Genomic DNA, 17556 nt, shown 5'->3' on the forward strand with positions numbered 1-17556 from the left:
GTGAACCTAGGACTTAGTAGCTGTAACCTAGTGCTAGATACAGAAGCAAGATTATCCTGAGAAGTGAAAAAGGAAGTGCCCAAATCTTAGTACCAAAATCATATTTTTTGTTTTGAAATTGCATTGAAAAATTATATTAAGTATTTACGATAACACAGAGACCTGTTGTATTCAGTTATCCACGTCTTTGGCATATTGTCCTCAGCAGAAAACAGCTGAAGTCACTTTTGCTTGGGACAGCAGGTAGTTTGATTCATTTTAATCTAAAAGCAGCCAGTGGAACTGCTGTGCACAGGATGCAGTAGGTCGCTCACCCAAGAAAATCAACCACCACAATACAGCTTTGCAATACACCTCCATCCACAAGGGAGGATTAACACAATAAGGGGTACTAAGATATTGACAGCTGCCTTACCCTGGTCTTAACTAAAAATGGCAGATGAAATACTGGTTGATGACTAGAAAAACTGTCAACGCCAAATGAGAAGGGGAGATGAGAGATGAAACCCAAGATTCTACAATGGAATCAAAGAAATTATAAGGAGATATAGTTGTACTTAGAAATAATAATTATTTCTACTATTTCTTTACCATCTAAGAAGATCTTTTAGTCTCTCATGGTTTTTGTTAAAGAAATAACAAAGCTAAAAGAACAATTTCTAAAAGGAGCTAAAAGATAGTACTCTAACTAATCAGAGGTTTGTGGGCATGAATTTGAAAAATGATGTGATGGTACTCTACCTGAATTCCTGAAACCTGTTTGGTAAAGTAATAATAGCTGTTAAGAGTATGACAGGCAACTGAATACAAAGTAAAGGCAATAGTTACATAGGAGTGACACTGGTAATGCATTAAAGTAATATTGGGAGCAACATACCTGGAAATAAAACTGATTTCTATATTTGTAACTGGGATAATATACTCATATTACCTTTATTGAAACACTGCTGCTACATTAGCATTTTGTGAGTAAAAGAAAACCTGATAAATATGCTAATAAAAGAAAATTTAAAGCCTATTTTTGAATCATTATAAGTGCAACTTTGTATGTGGCTTTTAATAAAAGGAAGCATTTCAACACGCCATAGTCAGGAAGTAAGGCTGTGTTAACTTTGGGCTAAGAAGGCATCACAAGACAAATTAGCCCAAAATTCACTTTGGGAGAAAAACCTGAATATAAAAAGCCTCATATATAAGGGCTTCCTCACTAATTCTTTCATTTCCAGAAAATGAAAGAAAATGGCTTTGCTAATTCAGCATAATATAACTTAAGGAAGATGTAATTTCTATTAATACAGAAACAAAATATTAGAGTTTAGGAGGAAAAAAATCAGACCATCCAGTTAGGAAATTGGACTTAGGAGAACTTGGTATTATGCACTAAGAAGCCACTAGTGTGCTGTCTGTCTTTGGAAAGTTATTTTCCCCCAAATTAATTTCCTATCTGTGATGCAACAAAATAAGGGACAGGGATTACTTGCTTTTGTAATGTTTTTTGAAGTTCTCAAATAAAATTTTATCTGAATGCAAAATATTTGTTACCATAGATTAAAGACATATGATAGAACATATTAATAAAGAAGAAAGATCCAGGTCTGAAGCATTTCAGTATGCATGGGACTCTGTATTTGTATTTTTGTTAAATTAGGACCAAAATTAAAGCCAGTGCTCCTCTGACTTGTCAGCCAGCTACACTGGCCTGTTTAGTGGCTATCCCATTCCGCCAAATAAGATTATGTCTCTTTCTAACAAATGAGTTAAAATTAAAAAAAGGTAGTCAAAAAGAGTAGACAACAATGTCCATGAGTCTCTGACACAGTGATTAAGGCTCTTATTTTGACAGCAGGAATTGTGAGCTCCAAGTTCTTTGCCTAGAAATGCTTCTCTATATGAATATTCTAAAACATATAGTTTGTAAATTGATTGTACTTGATCCTTCTCCCTTGCAAGGCACATCTGACACAAAATGCCCTTGTGAGAAGAAAGGGTGAGTAATCTACTCACTGAGACTCTGGTCTGGCCTTATTGCTGCCAACCATGAAGTAAAAGAGAGAATGACCTTAAAGCCCTTTTGGGAAGAAAGGATACGGCAACTACAACAGGACAAGTCAACTAAACAGGAAAAGAGTCATACCTCTGAATTCTGAATATGGGGATTACACAGTAAAATGCCTACGGACAAGATGAAACATACCTAAGACATCTTTTGCTGAAGATTTTATTATTAAAGGATTACTGAGAACATTCATGCAAAAAACAAAATCAAAGTCTACTGCCATCCCTTTTATCAGTTTTTATCTATTTCTGTGGCAAAATTTCTTTCTTTGTAATTATTAAGGACCATAGTAATAGATTAGTTCAGCTGGAGTTATATTTATACTTAACTTGAGTTTTAAAATATTCTTTTCTTCTGAACAATCATTTTTTCCTAAAAAGCAAAGTGTTTTCAACAGTAATTAGAAGGTATTGTCTGCTTAAGTAGAAAGGAAGATGAAGGTTGTATTTGAAGTCTACAGGAAGATTTCAAATTAACAAAAAGCAAGGATGACAGTTTAATTTCAAATGTCATAGTCATCCTAAAAATAAAATTTCTTCATTTTAGTAACTTTAAAAAACTGCAGGCATCAACTATTGTCATCATGCAATATTAAATATTTCCACCAGATGTCTCCAGTATGTTAGTTTACGCTCAATTCGCAGTCAATTTGAAGTGCAACGTGCCAAATATTAGTATATAGTAAGAAGTAAAGAGAAGAAAGCTGCAATTCTGCAATTGGTGGATATTTTAGAGACTTCCAGAGTGTTAACTGGAGAGCGAGAAACACCAATTTTTTGAAGTAACATTTCGGCCAAATATGATTTAAAAAAAAAAAAAGAGTTCATGGTTTTCACTTTTAAGAGGCACTTAAGATCACATCTTGATACCCACATTTTCAGAGCAATATAAGGTTATATTTGGCATGAGTGACTTTTGGATTCCTAAGAAATATTTTGTTTGTCTTTTAAAAACAGGAAGATTTTGCAAACCAAGCTAAAGACAATTCTGTTTTCAGGACTCTCTGATGCAAGCATGAAGTAATCCAGCTATTTATTAATAGCCTTTGTGGATTACTCCCACTCACTCCCTTGAAATGCTCACCCAGATTCTGTCATTCTGAGTCAGAGCATAAGCAATGCTCAATACATACACAGTGCCAGAAGAGAATTCCAGGGATGAAAGAGAAACGAGACAACGCTAATTCTCAGACTCACACTTTACTGAGTTGTGTTTCAAAGGCATCTTTCCATGAGAACACCTACAGGATCCTTCTCATTCGTCTGTGCATCAAAGTAGCACTTGGTGTATCTGACAGACACAACAGAGCAAGCCTTGCCTTATAATCCCTGATATGTATGAGCAACTGTACATATATGCACATCTATATTTAACTCAGGAAACCCACTCATTTACTCAAAGTAGGTTATGCCTGAAAATGGAAGACTCAAAAGTCTCTAAAGGACCAAGGACAGAAGGTACATATTTCCTAGGGATCTGAGGATACTATCCTGGAGGCAGCCTGAGGTCACTTGCTGGGTTACATAAAAGCCATATCCACCCTTTCAAATGCTCTCAATGTATTTTACATGGGTTTGTTATACTCCGAATTTTGCAGAAAGATGGGGAATGCCTCTAATCACAGCAGATAGGATGGGTCAGATATATATAATTTACAACTCATCTAAAATGACAGGTTCATTTAACCATATTTTTCTCTTCACAATAATCAACCTATAGTTTTAAATTACTAATATAATGATGTATATGTACCTAACATTTTCATTTTTATCGAAGACATTCCATTTTTAACAAAAGCTTTCAATTAAAAGAAAAAAAAAAAAACAACATACCAATGACAAGTTATGTACTGAGATCTTCAGCTAATTCACTAATATGGTATGGCATCTCTGTTTATCATTTACATCAAAGAAATCTTTGAATAAATTATGTTTTCCAAAACAGCACAAACTCAAATTTTTTCAAAGAAATTTAAGTGCTAGTGTCCAAGACTGATGCTAACGCATAACTGTTTTCTGGACTGGTGACAAAAATAGCTCCTTTAAAATATTTTTTTTCTTTTTTCCTACTTAAAAAAAAAACAAAAAAAAAAAAACCAAAAAAAAAACACCAAAAAAAAAAAAAACACCAAACCACCACCAAACCAACCCCCACAACACCCCAAAAATACCCACATATGGCCATATACTCCATTCACAATATGGAAGCAGATGCCTTAAATTTTTATAACCCAATAACTCTTTAGAATATCATAATATGGATTTAAACCTTCCTTTTCAAAATTAACTAATAAAAGTCACTAGTGTGTCAATGGTCTCAACTGCTGTAGTGATATTCCAGAAATAGTTTGGTTATCTAGAATTTTAAAGTCCAAAGCAAAAAATAGCTGGGTGTTCTGAGCTCTCTATCCATGAATTCTGAACTGAGACAAAGTCACACAGCAACACTCTCCAAGCATGCAGAGCAGAGCAATGGCAGGTCATTAAAAAAAAAACCAAACAAAAACCAACCAACCAACCAACCAACCAACCAACCAACCAACAACAACAAAAAAACCCCACAAAAAACCAAAACCACAACACTTTTCTTTTCTTTTGTTTCATTGTTGTTTGTTTGCTTGCTTTTTTGGGGCTTTGTTTGTTTGGGTTTTTGAGGGGTTTGTTTGGGGTTTGGTGGTTTTTTTTTTGGTAAGGGGCATAGGGAAAAGGAGTATTACCCTGCATTTTCTGAAGTACCACCTAACCTGGGGTCATAAAGAGGGCCAAAATTAAGATTACCTATATGCATTTACAAAGATACCTCAACTGCATGTGTCCAGAGAATAAGAGACTACATTTCCCTTCAATTATATAATTTGTCAAACACAGAAGGGTTTATAAATATTATTACAAGGGAAACACTTTTCTTTACATCTAATTTAGCAAGCAGATTCAACTTAAATTAAGATTTTATGAATAGTTAGGCAACCATAAAAAGGGCTTGCAAGCCCTACCTGACGATGCACATAAAGCAGTGCTTTTATTAAACAATACTTCAGAAGAAAACATCCACCACAGTATAAGAAAATTAAGATCTGTTAAATCAAAATACCTTATACTGAGCAGTGCACAAGAAAACTATTTTCTAGTATCTCTAAAAAGTTCATACTCAGTTTTTATTGCAGTTGCTTTTGATTGTGTTTCTTAACTTGAAGAACTGTACAATACCTGTCCAGTATATGCAAAGTCCAGGGCTTGTTTTAAACCAAGGCTTGTGACACCATGTAAATTCACCTCATCAGCTTCACTCTCAACCATGCAGAGACTGAACATTGCCTATGGAAAAAAACAGAAATGCCATCATGAAATTTTGGATAAGAATTCCAAATAGTAGCAGCCTTGAGAGTTAGAATGAGATCTATACCAAGTTTTCAGTAACATCAGGGCAATCTTTCAAGTCCTTTTATCATTAAGAAATACAAGCACTTATTCCAGATAAACTGAGGTAAATCCTTTTGTTCCATACATACATACTTCTTAACTAAGTAATTCAGGTGAAATCAGTGAGAACAGTCACACAATAAAGTATCATAAACAGGTATCATAAAAGGTATCATTAAATAAAAAAAGATAACTGGACTCTGGAAAAGAATAATCTTCACAAGCACCACCATAAGTAATCATTGTATATAAGAAGGAGCAATAAGCCATACACAATTACTTCAGAAGAACGGACAGTTAAAAAACATCTTTTATAAGCAATCCTTTTCAAATAAGCATCTCAGACTGGAACGTGAGCAATGCGATAACCAACTTATTAAATGAAGAGGAATGATGGAGATACAATCACCTAAACTTATAACCTCTGCTTATTTGTTATTGCCTCAGTTTCTCATATCATAAAATCTAAACTGAAGATAGGCAAGGTGCTAGCTAATTTCCCTGAATATACCAGTGAGGACAGCAAATCTCCCTTTCATCCAGCCTTACTTTCCAGGTCATTTGTCTTCAGTGTCTCTCCAGACTGAAGGAATCCTACAGATTCTCTTGAATCCTTGTGAGAATCTTTGTCTTCTAATCTCCATTAAACTTCTTTGCCCTTCACTCTTCCCTCTCAACCTGCACTCCTGCTGCACTACCTCTACTTACCACTCCTTCCCTACTTATCAGCCCCATTCTCCATCCTTCAGCACCCTCCCACACTTCTTTAACAAAATACACCACTGAGAGTTTTTAAACAGTAAACTGTGAACAAATAAACTGAACAGTTCTGCCATCTGCCACTACTGAAGAAAGTCTAAACTTATCCCCAGTAGGTTTTGTGCTATATACTCAATATCTTTACACAGGCTACCAAACTACACTTAGGGGAGCTTCAGTAACAAAGCACTTCTCATGGACATAACCCCTGCTAGCTTCTTTCTATACTCTGGCTGATACCTGCAGAAGCTGAAACAATCAACAAGCTCACTGGATTTCATATGTGCAATCTGTCCACCCAGCAGTGCTGAATTTAAACGGAAAAAATAAGCTCTACCCTCTCTATTTAGGACATATGAATGACTACATCATCTTTACCCAAACTGTTTCATGACTCACCTAGACTCAGGTGACTTCAAGAACTGAATCCTTCCTACAAATAAGTATTTTCTTCAGAAAATATTAGTCCTTTTCATCATTAAACCACCATAATTTGGCATAAATCTGTTTCCTGGAAGTTATTCAATATAAGCAAGCATGACAGTTATCATATAGCCATTCCTTCTATCTTTGCAATTTCTATCGAATTAAAGTGATATCAGGGCTTCTTGGAAACTGGCAACAGAAAAGAAGCAATGAATAGTTTAAAAGCTTTATCAAACAAATACAGTAGGACATAGCCATGAAATACACCTAGGGAGAAAAAAACAAAACAAAACACTTCTAACAGGGTCAGCCAATTTTCTTATCCATTAAAATGTAATCAGAGTTGGATAGTTTGTTGTCATGTGATAATTGTGTTCTTTGTGTCTTTGTATTTGTAAGTTTAACTCATTGTGTGACTATTATCCCTTGATCAGATTCAGAGCTGTATTAGTAACCACACTGTCTTTAGGTGGTTTCTCTGTACAGGTCTGTAGTGTATGGGTTGTTACTGTAGCGTGGTTGGAGGACACAGAGCATCTTTTACTTCTGAGCACTTCCAGCCTTTCTGCAGGCAGTCAGTGACGGGGTTGAGTGTACAGAAGGTGAGCAAATCTACCCCTCAGTAGATGGTGTTGCTTTGAGACTTTACACTCTTTATTCAGGAATTGGTGTGTGAAAAGAATATTTTCCAAAACATTTATCTAGTAGTGAATTTCTGAGAAGAGAAGCTTATCTGTTCCAGACAGTGACTGCAGGTTTGCTTTTCCAAAGAACAGGTGGCTGATGAGTACCTTGCAGCTCCTGGCAAGCTCTGAAGCCTCACATTACTAAGTTATCAATCTAAAATGAGCATGACTTTTCAAATTAAAATATTTGTCAGGCTGAACAGACACAATTCTCTCAGCATTTCTTCACAGGAGAAGTGCTCCTTCTAATCAATTTGGTGGCCCCCTTCTGGACTCATTCAAACAGGTCAAAGTCCTTCCTGTACTGAGGACCTCAAAGCAGGATGTAACACTCCAGGTGGGGTCTCATGAGAACAGAATAGAGGGTAAAAATCCTCCCTCTCCCTGCTTGCCACACTGCTCTGGATGCAGCCCAGGACACGTTTGGCTTTCCAGGCTGAGCGCACATTGCTGGCTCATGTCCATCCTCTCATCCCCCAGCATCCCCAAGTCCTTCTCAGCAGAAAGACTCCCCAGCTGTTCATCCCCCAGCCAGTCTTAATACCGGGGTTGCCTGGACCCAGGTGCAGCACATTGCACTTGGTCTTAGTAAGCCACATGAGATTCCCATGGGCCCACTTCTCAAGCTTGTCCCTGCCCCTCTGCATGGCATCCCATCCTTCAGGTGTGTTAACTGCAACACCCACCTTGGTGTCATCTGCAAATCTGCTGAGGGTGCACTCAATCCCTTTGATGAAATTATTAAATAACACTGGTCCCAATACAGACTCGCGAGGGACACCACTTGTCACTGAGGCCTATCAGGACTCTAAGCCATTGACCTCTGGAAGCAACTGTCCAAACACTTTCTTGTCCATCTATCAGTCCCCTCAATGAATCCATCTCCCTCTAATTTAGAGAGAAGGATGTTGTGGGAGATGGGGTGAAAGACAAGTTCTGATAGATGATGTCTGTAGCTCTTCCCTTGTCCACTGAGGTAGTTACGTCTCAAATATTCTGCGAAGGTTTTGGAAACAGAGTAGGAACTACATCTATTTTTCAGCAAACAAAGCCAAATAATTTGATCAAAAGACAAGGCCTGCAATCGTCCTCAGACAGTTCACGTTCAGCTGAACTTGATTAGCCTCCAGAAAATTAGTCTCCTACTTAAATGAACTTCATACTGCTCACTGATCCACACTGCCTTCACCAGCAGGCAAATTTCCTTCTTAGTTTGATAGCTGTTGAGGTTTAATCCAGCATGAAAAAAAAATCTGTTCTACCATAGGCAGAAGTTGAACTCAAACTCAGCCTTCAATTGGCACTCCTGTACCTGAATACTGTAGTTTTAACTGTAAAAAAAAAAAATGGACCATTATATTCTGATTAGAGACTTCCCCAAAACCTGGAGAATGAGTTACAGTTGAGCTGTTAAACTCCAATTTCAGATGCATCCCTGAAAACACTCTAAGGTTTTGTCAGCTTATATAGATCCATTAGTCATGCTTTTAATACAAGGCTACTAGCCTACTATATTTTTCCCTCAGGTACATTAAAAACAAGGCAATAAGATAAATATCTCAGGTGAATGTAGAAGTGACAGACAAGAAAAACAAACAAAATACAAAATATTTGGTCAAATGCACAACCTAAAGTCAAACCCATCAGAAAAGCTACCAAATTTGACTAAACATAAAACATTAATCATGTTCATTATTGGCTTCCTTCAACAACGCTATTATACTTTATTTTAAAACGTTTTAGTTTGAAATAAAATCTATTTGATCATGCCTCATTTCTGCTTCAAGACCTTCATGAGACTGGAAGGTTCAACTTGCCAGTGTTAACCAAAGATCCCTTTTATATTAAAACTCACTGATGAGAGGACTTACTATTTTTTCCAGCTTCTTTAAATATCCAGATCTTGTTCTGCCACTCAAACATATAATTAGCCAACATGGTGGTAAATAAATTGATTCTTTAAATTCAGATATTTCATTTAAGATTTTAAGTAAGCAAAGCAAATCTTCCAATGAAAACTAAGTACAATCCACTTGCCATTTTTTGGCAACTGCTCTAAAATTCAGGTCTCAACATGCTAGCACAAATAGATGTATTCCATACTTCTACATGAGGTCACACTTATTTCAGATTTGGATGGCTTTATTTTTGTGGGGCAGGCAGATACTTTATTAGCTACTCTTTTTGGAGAAAGAATGAATCAACCCTCCATTCTTCTAATCTTGGCCTGAAACAGAAACAAAGCTACAGAACTAAACCCAAAGGAAAAATAAAACAAAACACACAGTCCTTAGATAAAAATACTCAAGCCATTAAAAAATTCTCAGACCCTTGAAAACTTAACTTCAAAAAAATGTGGCAAGCTGGTGGGCATTTAACACAGAGCACACCTATAGTTTCACAACTTGGCCCTCAGCAGTCACAGGCACCTTTATAAAACATTTTCTTCTACAAACATAGAATACAAAAAACAACAAGAGCTCAAAACTGAATGGCATACAACCACAGGGTGCATAGATTTAGATATGATTAGATCTGATGCAACCAGGCAGAATAGTGGAAGCAAAAGGTTCTTAGCACAGTCATTGTATCTGACTTTCCATGCTCAGCATGTTGTTTAGCTTTCAGAAGCAAAATGCACAATAGCTGTAAAATACCACCAAATCAGAATAATGTATTACTGTTAAAATGTCCAGACACATTGATTTTAACAGTCAGGCAGAACTGCAGCAACTTATATGGGCTCCTTCACAACATACCACTTCAGGAACAGATACCTGGGTAACAGACACACATGATGTGTGTCAAAATCCCCAAAATACAAATTGCTCACTGTCACAATGGTGACATACAAAATTGCTCCTTGCCTTTGAGTCATTTTCTTACTCAGATATTCCATATCCATGAGCTTTTCCTCATTTGTACACATCAGCCTTACAGCCATGTCAGTCATAGTAAACAGCAAATGATCACAAAACAACTTACGTTGTACATATATTACACAAGCAAATTTTGTCAGTGAATTCCACATATCTTAGAGGCCTTTTGAAGGCAATAAACAGAATCAAAACATATGCAGTGTCAGGAGTCAAGTAAATTATGTAAAATGAGCAAATGGTTATGCTTTATGCTGTTAAAAAGAGAGCACTGTGACCGAAATCGTAAGTACCTTACTGCTGTGACCTGAGGCCTTCAAGAAATACCCTCCCTCTTCTAGTAGTAAAGAAGCACATGGTTCCAGTGTGCAACAGCAATAGCAATAACCTCTAAAATATCTCAAAATTCCCTCAGCAAGACTGTGAAGAGACATTTATCACTTCCCATTTTTGTTTGATTCAACTTTAAGTGCAACATTCAAAAGAAATCTAAGCTTTCAAAAACGGGCAAAGAGGCTGAGCTTACTACAGCAACCTACAGTAACTCCAAGAGTACCATTTCCTCCCTCTGTTTTCTGAAATACTGCTTTGGTAACAACCAGCAGCCCAAGACCCAAGTCCACTATAACACAAAACAAACATTTAGAACTTCCCACCAAAGCATAGCCCTGACCTACACAAATTCTTGTTCTACCACAGACATAGCCACACAATAATAATGTCCTGGGATACTTTAAAATTACCTCCACTCAGCAAACTAAGTGCTAAAGTACTGATCAATGAAGTCAAAGTTTTCCTCAGCTATTCATCTTGTTGCATTGAATTTTCTAAGTAATTAACACTATCTAGCATTGTTTTACTCATTTGAAAGAGCTGATTTGTCATCTCAAATTTCTGCCTCCACAATTAAATAATGAAACGGTCTTGAGTTATCTTTAAAAAGATTTTAAAAATATTTTTGAAAGATTTTAAAATAGATAGGCTTCTTCATCAAGGGCAGCATTTTATTCAAATTTACTTCCCATATCATATGCATTTAATTCTACATTCATCTGTTCCATAGCCTTTTCGTAAAAGGAAATTGATTGTACTTCTCATCTCAGGCATCTGAAAAGCTATGAAGAAAGTAAACCAACACTACAGAGATCTCAGATCAATTTTCCACACTGCTCAGGGATCTCAGTTATGATGTGATACCTCAAGATTGTTTTCACTTCACATGTAACTTTAAGCCTGTGAGGAACCTTACTGGCATCAACGGTCTGTTGATCAGTGGCACATTCTTTCTGATTTGGGACCTGAGCTTATATGTCACTTGGGCTGCTAAGCATCCAGTCCAGATATAATCCTTTCTATTTGGGCTATAAATGTTTTCAGGCCAAAATGTTATGCGTTGCAGTTTGCATTAAAAATAGCAATTCCCTGTTCATGTAGCAGCAATATTAAATAAATAAATCATAATCTATTTCATCTACTTTGTTCTATTGCTCCTGAAATAACCTTTGGATGTCCTTAGCTTCGTGTTCTTATTCTTCATTACATAAGCCATGTCATTTTTCCTTTGCTGTTTTCACCTATCACAACAAAAAAGAATACGTTCAGAATCTATGAACAGGAGTCAAAATACTGCTTTGACACATGACCATGCCCACATCAAACATCAACTATGCTCTAGATGTGCAATGTATACTTATCCAAATAACCAATTTAATATGTGAATGTTTCTTTACAGCATGTAAAAATGTGCTTTGATCTTTTTATAACTAGCTTTGTTTCCCTCCCAATTGAAGCCTGTCTATCCTAAATCAATCACCAGCCAATCAGTCATGTCCTCTGGAGTCTCTTGCACACTGAAAAACATATCCATCAATACCAATTGCATGAAATATGATTAAGAGGCTCATTACACAATTCTTCTTAAAAAAGTTCTATATAAATTCACAGAGAAAATGTCACATAACATCAGTCACTGATAACTGTGCCTACAAAAATTCATCTGCTCTATGAAATCTACCTAAATATTGGTTTTTAAGAATTTGCCAAGCAACTAAAATGAATCCCATGAAATGTAAAGGTCAGCTATCATTCATAGTTTAAGAGAATATATAGTAAAAGAAATAAAACTGAGCAGCAAACCATACAACTTTATGCACAGTATTCAAGTGTCACATATTACTGTTAGTAAAGCAAATTCCACTGAACCTTTGGAGTTTCTTTTAGCAAGTCAGTGTCAGACAGTGATACATAATTACACAGCCCAAAAGAGCTTACTGAATCCTGGACATATACAAGGCACTTGTTATGCTACATTCTGGATACAAAAAGATAATCCTTTCTGGGTATCTTTCAAAATAAGTAATGAAAATTGCAATAAAGAACTACCTTACTATTTAAGGATGTGAGATTTTTTTTCCTGTTTGTATATGGATACTCCATCAAGAACTGAATTTTCTTGGTTGTAACAAGGCACAGGGTCTTCATTCCCAGTCAAAATAAAAATGTCAAGGTTAAAAAAAAAACAAAAAAAACAAAAAACAAACAAACAAAAAAAACCAACAAACACAAAAAAAAAAAACCAAAAAAAAACAACACCAAATTTTCTTGCAAGTTATATCCTTGATTAAACCTGCATCAAACATAATTCATGTTTTAATAGTCAGAGTTTCATACTGTTATATGTCTTCCCTAAAGCTCTGCTAAGCTACCCCAAAGTAATTTAAGCTACATGGAAAAAGGAACTCTGCAGCAGCATGCTACTCCTAATGAGTTGCTGCCTCATCACTAAAAAGATTCATATTCAAAGTCTATCTAAGTAGTGCCATAGAAACAAAATAATTCGACAATTTCCACGTGCAACTCCGTATCAGAATAAAAAAAACCATATAAAACTGTGAACTATTACAGATACAGAAAAGTTAGTCGTTTCAATATTTCAAAATTAATAAGCCATCACAGGGGGATAACTGTTTATTTTATGGCAAGAAAATTGAATGATGCAAGAAAAGTAAATTGCAATGGCCCTGCCATGCAAAGCACTGCATCAAACTCCAATAATGTACAGCCTGTCCTAACAATAGACACCCATAAGCAGGCCTGCCTTTTGGAGAATAAAGAAAACAGCATAACTAAAACCAGGTTTTTTTCCCAGCATTTCCAGTCAAGCACAGAAAGCATGAGTCACAGTGCAAATTTTGGCTTAAATTGGTTTAATGCTTCCCAGTGAATGCATAAGCCTATTGTTCACATCCTTCGATGATTTTAGCAAGAGATATCAAAAGCAAGCCCAGAATAAAATTGCAATAAAAGTCACTTAGCTCTTGAACTAGCATTTTAACTACCACAACACATTTAATTCAGAAAGGCAAGGCTTCTTGTGATTTTTTTTTTTTCCCCTTCAAGGAAAAATCATGATCCAAACTTGGACACCTTTAAGGGACTCAATTTTAAAAACATACTTCCTACAACACCATTAAGACAAGTGCCCCAGCTTAGTGTATGCAGGCTCTAATTCAAGAGTTGTACAGCAAGGCTTAATTTAACAGAACTGTAGTAACAATCTTAGTTGTTATTGTAATTACCTTTTTAAGAAGCCATTTATATAACGGGATGTGAATGTCATTAGACACTGACATCCAAATGTTCCAAAGCAATAGTAAACTATGGCAATTACTTCTATTCTGCATGATAATTGCAAAAGCATACTTGTTATGTGAGAAGTCTAATGCTGAAATTTTAAATGGTTCATTTTATGAGAGTTTGCACTAGATATCTTTCCTATCTGGCCCATTTTATGAGGTTTTGAACTAGATAACCTTCATATCCCTTAAAATAATCCTGTTTTCCATTATGATTCTAAATCTTGTTTTCCATTAAGAATATAATACACTTTTGCTAAAGTACCACCCTTAATTCCCACCAGCATATTTACTAAATTATTTTATACAAAGGCAAAGTAATAAAACCCAGCTTACTGACTATTTTTCTTTGTTTTTTTCATACCCTTCTACTGATAAAAAAACCTAAAAAGTAAACAAACACTAACAATTTGCAAAATAAAAGAAGAACTACTTGATTAACCAAGCTTGTATTAATATTGCAATTATTTGTCACAATAGTTTTTATAATCAGCTAAGCTCTACCTTCCATTAGCTATTTCCTCTGGAACAAATGCCTCTATAAAATCATCTCTTCATTTTGTTTTAGTTGTCTGCACTTGACCATGCCCATTTATCCTTTGGCTTTTCCTTCAACTCTAACAAACAAACCCCTTCAAACAACAACACCACAACAACATTAATTTAATTATTCCCATAAATTTTCCAGGCTTGACACTTATTCCTTCTTGGCTGAAATCTGACCCTGAAATCATCTAAGGTGGACGATTAAGTGCCAGCGACAAGAGCTCCTGAAAATGCAGATGAACATTTCATAAATTGTCCTAATATTCCTAATTTTTATACAAAATGGGCTTTGTGTACATTTGTTACCTATTTGCATAACTGGCTCTCTGTGGCCCTGAAAAGGCAGGTTATTTCATCAGTAGCTAAGAATGTTCCACTTGTCTAAGGAGATGGTAATTTGATTTTTGCACACATACACACACAAATCTGTGTTCTATACATATAGAAATAATGGATGCAAAATAATGGTGGGCTACAACCATTATTTTCTCACAATGTGGATTCACAAAAAGCTTTTGACAGAGGCCTTTAAATGCCTGTCCTAGGTTACAATGTAAAATGTGCCCAAAGTATGTATTCTATCACCATCTACATGAAATATTGTTGTGCACCACTGTTTCCCGTGCCCCCTCCCTCCAGACTATCTTCTGTTAATGGCCCATCAATGCCGTCCTGCATGACTCATAGATAACTCTCCCCAGGAGCTATCTCTGTTTAATAGGCAGTCAAGGACCCATTACAAAACTGATAAAATGATATCAGTCCATTGTGAGATGCTCCGCCCAGGGGGAGGAGCCAAGCATTCCCACTTGGATATAATCTGGGCATTGGGACAGCACAGGCAACCTTACCCACTGGATTCCCAGAGGACAAGAGCTACCAGACCTTTCTGCAAGAGCACTGCTTCAACAAGACCACTTCATCTGGACTGCCACCACCACGGTTTCAGGTTGTATTCTGACTCTGTCAGTGATCTTTTGTACCATTGCATGTGTTTTATTTTATTTTACTTTTTTTTCCTCTCCTATTAAATTGTTTTTTCTGACTTGGAGTCTCTCGCTGGTTTTGCCTTCAAGCCAGCACAATGCCTGAAAGACAAACTAGGCAAGAGAGAAAAGAGGAGAGATCTTTGCCTGGGTAAGTGACCAAATACATAAAACAGTGAACAAGAAAAGACCAGCCAGTTTTCACAGGGCGTGATGATCCCAGTGGAGCAACTCATGCTTAACATATGCAGAGCAGTGCAAGCAGAAAGTCCATTGAGGCAAAGCTATGCAAGGTAGTAAAGGCACAGCTAACGTGATAAACTGTAAAAGGATTGCATGGAGTAAGTGGCTGGCTTCTAAAATGGCAATTATAAAAATGAACATATGAGTTTAATAAAAAAATCATCCTATTCCTTAGCAATCAAAAAAAAAATTTTTTTTTTTTAAAAAAAAGGAAATTAAAGCTTGGATTTTTTTTTTTTTTTTGCAAGAGACAAAACAGAAATCAATCCTATGCCTGTACAGAAATTTACACTTTGCCTAATGCATGGAATTCCCTTACTCTTAGCTCACAATACATATACCAGAGCTGTCAAAACTTTGAAGAAGGGTAAGAAGCTTCCTCAAGCATCTTGCACAGCTTCCATTTAAATAGCATCTGAAGTCAGATGCATTTAAGTTAAAAGTTTCCAACCTGGAAAAGAGATGATTGAGTGACATGAGAAGAAGCAATGGTTATCTTTTCCAATAGAAGAACTAGAAAGAAACAAATTAAACTGATAGAAATGATATTGACAATAAACAAAAGTAGATCTTCACACAACAGGCAATTGGCCACCCTGTAAAGTGGATGAGACATCTTACACAGGGCCAGTGGGAAAGAAGATAAAAGCTTAGCCTATTAAGGATTGCTGAATAGACAGGAATTGCACCCTGCTCTGAAATGTCCCTGAGCTGAAAACAGCTGGGGAATTCTTTGGACCACACCACATACTCTCACCCTGGATTTACTCCTTTTCACCAGACATCACAAACAGCTACTGCTAAAGCAGGTAGCCAATGATCCAACTCAGTATGGCCATTCTTATGCCCTCACCTAAGGCTGCTAAAGGCGTCTCCGTCCTTTGAGGCATTACCTATCAAGTTGCAGATTGAGAGGCAGTTTGATTCATTCATCATGCACACATTAGGTCATTCAGTAAAACTGGATTGGGATTTAGAGAAGTTTTTGATAGCTAAAGTTTGCAAACTGGCTGGCTCAGGCAGACTAATTCCTGCCAAAGATAAGCAACCAGCAGCACTTTACAAAGCTGTTCGAGACAGTCAAATGCAAAGGTTCCACAGTTTAAATCCAACCTTTCACAAGATTAAGCCCTACAGTGACATGAATTCAATTCACCAATATTATATTTCAATCTACTAAAATGAAGGTGCTAACAGGATGTAAAACAGTGGCACTGTTGACAGTGAGGAATTTATTTAAAGAAAGAAATCTCCTCTAAACTTCAAACAAGCAACACAAAAGCCAGAATTGTATTGTAAGGGGTTTCTTATACAAATAAAGGAGACCTGAACACTCCCTGAGGGAGTACCCAAAAGAAAAACAGATATTTCAAGAATGTTAAAAGATTCTAACACCTCTCTGGATACTTCTCATGTTATCAAAATGGTATGTGGGTCCTAGTCACTGAAGCTAAAAGTGATATGCTGCCCAAATAATTCCCTTAGGTATTTTCAGCTTCACAGCACCCACAGAACAGTTTTAATTTTTCCTGAGGTTGTGTAGGAAGATACTGACAGAGACTACAAGATATACAAGAGCATCTACTGCATCCAACAATGCTCTGAAACACTTCTTCACCACACTATAGAGACTGAGAAAAAAACAGGTACAAAATGCTGTATGCCATAGGCATGCCCAAATAAATTGGTTTTCATGGGCAAACACTAAGCAACATAGAAATGCAGCTGAGCCCAGTCCAGACTCAGAGTACTTGTTATGGCAGCATCAATTCAGTAGCCCAACGCCACGTGTTGTTAGTGAGCCATAGCCTACTACGGCCTGTCTCACTAACTGCAGAGTTGATTTTGCCATACACAACCACGGTGCACACACCAACAAACTTTTCCTTCAAAAAAGGAAAAGAAAAAATCCCCAAGATGGCTT

General features: G+C 36.5%; 1 protein-coding gene across 9 annotated transcripts in view; it reads right to left on the reverse strand.

Annotated features, from left to right (window-relative positions):
- Positions 1-17556, reverse strand: part of KLHL32 (kelch like family member 32) — a 141792-nt gene that overhangs the window by 71961 nt on the left and 52275 nt on the right. For all 9 annotated transcript variants that reach the window (XM_040057589.2, XM_040057587.2, XM_058419613.1 and 6 more), the window contains one exon: positions 5263-5370. In XM_040057589.2, coding sequence (XP_039913523.1) covers positions 5263-5370 — 108 coding nt within the window. The remainder of the gene's footprint in view (positions 1-5262; positions 5371-17556) is intronic.

This window comes from Hirundo rustica, chromosome 3 (genome assembly GCF_015227805.2).
Source record: "Hirundo rustica isolate bHirRus1 chromosome 3, bHirRus1.pri.v3, whole genome shotgun sequence".
NCBI classification, from domain to species: Eukaryota; Metazoa; Chordata; class Aves; order Passeriformes; family Hirundinidae; genus Hirundo; species Hirundo rustica.